The sequence below is a fragment of the Merops nubicus genome, unplaced genomic scaffold (genome assembly GCF_000691845.1).
Source record: "Merops nubicus isolate BGI_N331 unplaced genomic scaffold, ASM69184v1 scaffold5915, whole genome shotgun sequence".
In the NCBI taxonomy this organism is placed as follows: domain Eukaryota; kingdom Metazoa; phylum Chordata; class Aves; order Coraciiformes; family Meropidae; genus Merops; species Merops nubicus.
In genome coordinates, this window is record NW_008609144.1 from 97897 (window position 1) to 106036 (window position 8140).

Below are 8140 nucleotides of genomic sequence, written 5' to 3' on the forward strand. Positions count from 1 at the left end.
TGGGAAAAAAAAAAAAAGACTATCAGCTAATGGGCAAACTTCAAAATACTAGCACAAATTCACATGAATGAAATTAAAATTCAGACAAAAATAAAGCTTTGTTATATATTAACAAATCTCCAAATTATAAATTGTATATGTGGAAATATTGAGTGGATATTTAACAAAACGAAAAATTATTCCCATTGCAGAGGACATATTCTTGCTTTCTACACGAGATGAGAGAAACCCACTTGTATATGGAGTCTTCACTACAACAAGGTATGGTTAGAATTACATTTGCCTCTGAAAACAAATGCTGAAGATCTTACTCAGGCCTCATATTAAAATATTCTATAATATAAAAAATTATATATTTTTATATAAAATAATAATAGAATATGATAAAATATTCTATAATATAAAGAGCCTATCTTTATCTCAAGGGGGTGGATTAATTAGCTAATGAACCTCTCAGCTGCACTAGTGAGGTGTTTTATATAGAACTGTCAGAAAGGCAATAAAGGATTCTTTCTTTTGTCTCCAGTACCTTTGAATTATGTGTAAATAATAAGATCTAGCCAAATGCTGAACATTATGAGTTCAACGAAAAATTGCCAAGGCACTCCTTAACTCAGAAGCAGCCACCACAGTGGCTCCATAGAACATATAACCACATAAACCATTTAAAATTGAATGAAATGTTACACAAGGAATGAAATGATATATGAAGTAACTAAAGTACATGACACTCAACAACCTGTCATGCTGTTCTTTGGAAAACTGAAGTTTGTTGTTTGTTTGGGGTTTTATTTTTTGTTTGTTTGTTTGGTTTGGTTTTGGTGTTTGTTTGTTTGTTTTTTAAATAAAAAGGAAAAATACATTAAAAAAATGTTTATTTGTCTCTCTTTTTATTGTCTGTCCGATGCAATTTTTAATTCTCAGGCACATCACCTGTAATAGTACTAATATATGGACTTCCAGGTGTGGACACAATGTACAGGAATCTCCTTCATTTGCAGAAAATTCTAAACAAAATAGCTAAGAAATGGTAGCCAGAAACTGTCAGCCACTAGAAAATATGACAGTCTGTCAAACAATCCTAAAGGCTAAGTCCAGATTTCAACAGAGCAAAGCTTTAAACTCTTGTGACAGTGACATTAAATAGCTGTAGTTATCAGACCTGTACACATTTTCTGTTATTTAGCAATACTTGTAGCAACTCTTTGGTGTAGGACTGATACAAACTCCATTACACTCTGTGGAATTAGTCAATTCACTGGATGAGGTGTGCACTGAAGAAGTGTTTATAATAAGATATCCATACATCTTCTTTTTCAGCTCTGTCTTCAAGGGCTCTGCAGTTTGTGTGTACAGCATGGCAGATATCAGAGCTGTTTTCAATGGCCCTTATGCTCACAAGGAGAGTGTAGATCATCGGTGGGTTCAATATGAAGGTCGCATCCCATATCCCAGACCTGGTACAGTAAGTGTCTCCTTAATTACATACTTCTATTTTTACTTAAAGCAATTGTACTTCACACCCCTCCCTGGACTGGTAATTTATATTTCCCACTCAGGATGTTTCAAATTATCCTCTCAACCCTTTCCCTTCTGTTGACAGCTCAGACTTCTACCTACCCTGTAGGTATATAAATATACATTTTTCCATGTCTCTGAGATAACATTGTGGCCAAATTGTCTATTTCCTGATTGCTCTCATATTGTGGTCTCCTACTGTACAGCTGTATTTCTATCTGTTGGGTTTACCTCTAAGGCATGGTAAAAAGCCAAAGGCAGTTCTTTATGGAGTATTAGGTTATGATGAGGTATTTTATTTGAAAATAAAAATTTATCTGTTATTTTTGTGTCTGTTAAAATCCTGTTCCTTGAGGTCATTGATTCTATTATGTGTGTTCATGCATGTGTTGTGTTTTGAAGTAAAATAAGGAGTTAGTTGCTGGAGATTTTATGTGATGAAAGACAAGTGATAGAGAAGAGAAGAAAAGAAAAGTTAATATCTGAAAACACTTCTAAATCCCAGTCTCTTAGACTTCAGCTGTAATAACTGGACCAAAACAAAGAGGAAATTTTTGAAAGAATTATGAAGGGATTTTTTCCTAATTTCTGTCTTGGTATTAAATTTTGAAAAAGCATGGACCTATGTTACACCTAAAGAAGAAAAAGGTATTTCCAAGAAATGCGTCTACTTTAAAAAAGGCATCACAACTTTGAGCAACTCTTCGTACTTAGAATGTAAAAGGGCAATGATTTAAGAGTAAGATCTAAGATAGATATTAGCCAGGATAGCTTCATATTATCTTGGCCAGTGAACTAGTACTAGGCAGCTGCATAAATCCAGCCAAGCACCGAGCTACTGAGTTTGGGCTGCTGCTAGAAGCCATCTGGGTGTTTCTGCACTATTTCTCTGACATCAGCAGTGGTGTAATCTTTGCTTCAAGCCACATTATCTAGTTTATTTAACTTTTCTTTCCATACATTTCCTTGTGTCTTTGTATTTTCTTCATCATCCTTACAGTGGACCCATTTACATGGTCCAATCCCATGCTGTTTGCCCTTGCTGGTCCAAGGCTTCAGCAGGTCAGGCGCTGAGCTCTGACTCCCTCCTCTCAACTGCAGGTATGTTACAGACTATTGTTCTTTCTATAAAGACTAGGGCAGCTACAGAGACGTATTTGGCCTGTGTAGGGTCTGCGCTGCTGAAGCAAATGTGCTCCTAATTTAGACAGTCTGAAGCACTGTAAGCCTTCGCTTCTCTCTCATGCAGAATACACAGTGCCCCCAGAAAAGAAGATTACATTTAATTATTTTTAAGCATGTGCAACTCTGTTACTGGTTAAGGAGTGTAGATGTGTTTAAAGTACAAAAATGGTGCCAGTGAGAACAATAGCTGGTCCCATGGCATCTAAAGAGATTAAAATAACTCTCTTGAAAAACTTAGAGTACCCCATAAGGATGAACACTCTGCAGAGATAGACTCGTCATAAGCTCATTGCATTTTTGAGTGTATTAGCCATCACATGGTTGAGCTGGGATTCTCAAGGAAAGGAACATGTCATGCTGAAGCATGTCAATGCTGATCTTTATCACTGATTTGAATATCCATGCTTGCAAATGTTTTAAAACTTAGAAAGTTTAAAGATAAATGGATATTTTCCATAAGCTGCCTCTTAACTCTTCAACTGCTTCCTTTAAGCACCTGATAACAGCTCTGAGAAAACACTCATAAAAATTCTTAGATCCTCCATACTCAGTGGATTTCTGCAGGAGTTTTTCTGACCAGGGATTGTGAAGGGAAGTGGATTTTACTGAAGAAAGCTCTCAGAAGAAAGATATCTGTAATATTTGTTTTGTAGATAGGGTAAATGTATTGCTGCATAGTTGTTTATGTTTTGTCTTATTGAGCTGGAATGCAGCATACTTCAGGCTCAGTAGTTTAATATAGGGTATCCAAATAAATTTATTCATACCATGCTCTCATCTTATAATGGGCTATTCCAAACCTCTGAATATGAACAGATTTGTGCTGGGATCTGGAAAAGTAGCACAGTACTCAGAGGCAGGGAAAAGAAGCTCTGCAGGACACTACAGTGTGAATACTGAAATGCACTTCCTTAAAGACTAATTTCATCATCCCTTGTCAGCTATGAGTTGCTTCAGGAATGCTCAGAACAAAGACAAAGAGGGATAATTTAGCATTTTCTAAAGCTACTAGAACATTTTTGAAATTTAAGCGCTACTTGAATCTTGTCTACAGTTAGCATAGCCAGCACTGCCTTAATTTTATATTTATTTTATTTTAAGTTACTGGCAAAATCTAAAAATGGCTATACTAGGAAAAGCATTTCCTTTGATGTTTGGCTCTGAGAGAAGCATTGACTTCCTTTCAGCATTTATACAGAAGCAGGAGACTCCTTGCCCTAATTTAACTTTTTGCTCAGCTGCCTTTATCTCCTATGTAAATAAAGCCGTTCACTGTAGAGACTGTGACCACTTTGATATTGAAATTTTGACAAAATGCTTCCTGTGGCAATTTGTGTTGGAGATAAACTCCCAACAGGACCGTGATATCATGCCTTTGCAATGCTGAGCGGAGTGCAGGCGGCAGGACCCCCTGCCTGCCTTGGGTCCCGCCGTGGGCTGCCTGCCCTCTCCTGTCCTTGGGAGACCCCTGGACATGGTGGGTGAGCATCTCCAGCATGCTCCGTGCCACTGATGTTGCTGAATGTACAGCCCTTTAACTTCTCCCAGAGGTATTAAAGAGCAAGTGGAAATAAAGGCAATTAAACAGAGGCAAGGCTACAAATCTATTTCAATTTGGAAGCTGAAAGAAAAAGGAGACAGGAAAAACATGTAGCAGGCAGCCCTGACACGAGGGTGCTTTCAAAACCAAGGGAGCTTTTATTCTATCTTCTTTAGCTGTTTAAAAATTGAACTCCCATATCTGCAGCTGTCCCCAGATAACAAATCCAGTTTTCTTCCGTCTCTTAGGGTTTCACCCAGGAAAATATCCAATGATAAAGAAATCATCAAGGACTTTCTTTAAATTATGTTCTGTATTCTGAAACAAAGTTTTCATAGCTCCTTCCCACTAATCAGAGAAGTCATTTGAACAAGATTGTCAGTGAATTAGGAGGGAAAAAAAACATTTCTAGCTTATTTGTTCCTCAGAAACCATTGCAGTATCAGAGCAACTCATAGTTGGAAATTCTGATGGGATAGACAGCAGTTATTCTCATTTCATTGGTGCTGAGTAAATGTGATTGAGGTGAGATTTTTGTAGGACTGTTAGTCTATAGATAGAGATTAACACTTAGTATGATCTGCTGCAGAACACAGGACTTTAACTGCTACTCAAGGCAATACCAATTATTTTTGATAGATCTAGATATTTTACTAACTGAATTGCCAAAGATTCAAAACAAAGCTCTGAATCAGCAAAGTAAGTTCCTTGCAGTCTTAGTCACTTCTTAGCTACAAGAAGCAGCAGCCCAGATTGTTGCTTTTGTCCATTTTGTGTCTCACCTCATTCCACTTCAGATCTGGATATAGCTCCTGAATTCTTTGTGTATTTTCTTTTTAAAGCAAGTATGCTTACAAGCCTTCAGATTCTCCTGTGGTATTTTTTTCATCTTTTTCTGTCTCTGTTGCTTTTTCTCCCTTTCTTCAGTGAAAACCCTTCCTTTATTCCTTCTGCTAATCCAGTGCACAGGCTGACTGAGGTGTGGTGTCCAATCCCATTTGGACTTGGCTGAGCCACAGAGAAATATTGTCTGCCAAATAGCCTCCCCCTGTCCTCCCATCTGGTTAATTTTGCTGCTTTAATAAGTGTCTTCATAAACCACTGAGAGTTGTACAGGTTTCCCTCGTTATTTTTAGGCTTATCTTCCTCTTTCACCTGGTCTTTTATGGTATAGATTGCATTCTTTGCTTCTCCAATTCCTTTCTCCTTTGATCTCCCCACTGTAAATGGGGCTGCTTAATTAAGGGAAATGTTTCACTTTATGGGTTTATTTTCCAGAGAAGGCCTCCTCCACCTCCTCTTACTTACCAATCTGTTTTCCCCAACATGAATCACCCTTTAATTCACGGCAGCCTTTCGAAATGCTGCGAACCCAATCACCTTTCCTGCTGGCAGAGGTCAGCAGAGAATTCCAAAGTGCCACCTGCAAAGTCAAGTTCACTCACCTAGCTGGTCTCAGCTCAGTTAGCCTCAGATTAATTCTCTCTTAGGTCAGCCTTTTCTATCACCAACACAGGTGTGTTAAATGGAGAAGCAATACAAAGTGCTCAAAGCAAACACTGCAACAAGGTGGAACAAATCTTGCACATCCAGTGGGATGCAAACTCTGTCTTATAAAAAGGGGCTTCAATTTATTTGTAGGGATTTTTTTTTTCTTTGTTTTGTTTTCACTTGTTGTGGCAGGAGTGGAATAATATTGATTCCGTTTAAAATTTGTGCTGTTTGTCTCCTGAAGAACCTTACTCATTCCCCTCTCCCCTGTCATCTTTCAGGATTGTTCTTAGTAGCCCCAAGGTTAGCATGAAAATGTCCCTGCTGAGTGTCCAGTCCTTCTGGCACAGCCCACCCATCCTGCAGAGAAGCACCAAGGCTTTTTTGAGACATGTCCAAATGCAAAACGTATTGTGCAGCTCTGATCAGACTACAGAGAAGAAGTCACACAATATTTAGGTCACTCAGGAACCCAAGTTTCATCTTCAGCACGGCTTATGGTTGAATCTCCGATGGCACATAAGTGCCTACACCCTGAGGGTCATCTCTTAGCTGTCATCTAATCCACAGAAGATCATAAAACTATAGGTAACCTGGATGTGTGAGAGGTCCCCATTTAACACAGAAGTGACTAGCTGAAGTGCTGGGGTTAAACTCCCAGCCCTGAATGAGAGTTGGCATATGGATGACGTCCACAACCATGACCCTCCTGATTGGTTTTTACCCAGAGTCTGGCCAGCCTTGGGTGAGAACTGATTAGGAGATCACCACCAGGTGCCCCCATCTTCCACATTAACTTGGAGTTGGGGCAAAAAGCCACCTCTCTAAGAAGTGACTGCTTGCAGTGGGTTTGTGAGGTTTGTGTACTCAGCGAATGTGATGTGTGGGGATTCTGGTTACTGGAAGGGCTTCCTGACTTTATAGCAGGAGGAGCTCCCCAGATGGTGGGGCAAGGTATGGTGTCTCTTTCTGGGAAACTACTGTGTAATTGGACTCCTCGTCTGGCTGGGTCCCTCTACCATGGCATGGTTTTGGAGTCAGCTTGCTCCCTTCTTCACACAGTATGCTGTGAGTGAGTGCAGTAACTTATTCCTCCCTCCAGTTGTCTGGCGTTTTGGATCTCTGAGGTACCATGTGGTAGTGGAGGAAGGACTTTGGTTGCTGGTCTACCTCTTAATGATACTATCCTTCTATGTTGGGCAAGTAGTCAGCAGAAGACTAGTTGATGGTAATTCTTCTGTTTCTCTACTTTTTGCTTGATGGATCAGTGATAAGGGAACTTATTTAGAGCTTGGAAGGCTTTACATTATATAGTAGGAGAATGCTAACTACAAGAATATATCTCATTGCTAGTTAAATATTCATTCACTGATAGCTCAGGAAAAAAGGATCATGTGGTTAATTCATTCTCCCTGAGGGAGGGTCTGCTGCTTTAATTCCTATTCACTTAATATAAAATAGAGAACTTTTCAGGGGAAAACAAATCTTCTCCCTTCTTGGTTAACATCTGAGCAATATTCTTAATACTTTTGGCTAAGCTGAGAGGTCATTATCCCATGAAAAGTCAAATGCCTTCAACAGGAAATAGTGTGTTGGTTCCAAGATGGCTCTGGTCCCTGTACCTGGAATGGAGTGATGACTAGACTCAGACATGTAATTCCCCAATATGGGAGAGATTTAAGAAATATTTCAGTCCTTAATATTTCACACTGGCTACTTCAGATGCTCCCAAGAGAGTGACTTGCTGGTGTGGTGCTTAGATGTCCTTGTGAAATGTGTAAAAATTCCTAGCCTGGACATTGCAAAATCTGCCAGGCAGATGCCTATTGCACTCAATATTATCAAGTCCCTGCTGTGTATTTAGCCTATGGGTGTTTGAGTCTCATTGTTAAGTGGGTCTAAGGCTCAATGTGACAAGTCACTTTTAAACTGGGCTTTTCAACACACTTGAAATAGAAACTCTTTTGAAGCTCCCAGGGAACAGCATTCCATTTTAAAATTGTCAGTAGACAACAGCACTAGTGAACTAAAGATGCATCCTTAAATGAAAAGGATATGTTTTACACACCTTATAATTCGGTTCCCAAATAATTGTCACAGTTTTAATAGGTGTTAGATCCAGCAGCTCTTACTGACTTCACCTGATGGTGTGAGGCTCTACGCATTTTGGCAAATTGGAGGTTTATTTAGGAGCCTAACTTCTGGCAGCAGCTTTTGAAAATCTTGGCCAGGGTTCCTACATAACGTTAGCACTGTCGCACCGTATGTCTCAGTATTGTGTGAGATCCACACATCTGGCTCTCTGCTGAGCTGCAAACTTAATCAGACAAGTAAAAAAGGTAAAACCTTACGTATGTGAGATTTCACTAAGTTAGCGTGTACTTATTTGTGCCTTTTATTTGGGAA

At 39.3% G+C, this 8140-nt stretch overlaps 1 protein-coding gene across 1 annotated transcript in view; it reads left to right on the forward strand.

Annotated features, from left to right (window-relative positions):
* The window catches only part of SEMA3D (sema domain, immunoglobulin domain (Ig), short basic domain, secreted, (semaphorin) 3D), a 95852-nt gene that overhangs the window by 60602 nt on the left and 27110 nt on the right, over window positions 1-8140 (forward strand). The window contains exons 9-10 of the mRNA XM_008940513.1: window positions 192-261; window positions 1321-1465. Coding sequence (XP_008938761.1) covers window positions 192-261; window positions 1321-1465 — 215 coding nt within the window. The remainder of the gene's footprint in view (window positions 1-191; window positions 262-1320; window positions 1466-8140) is intronic.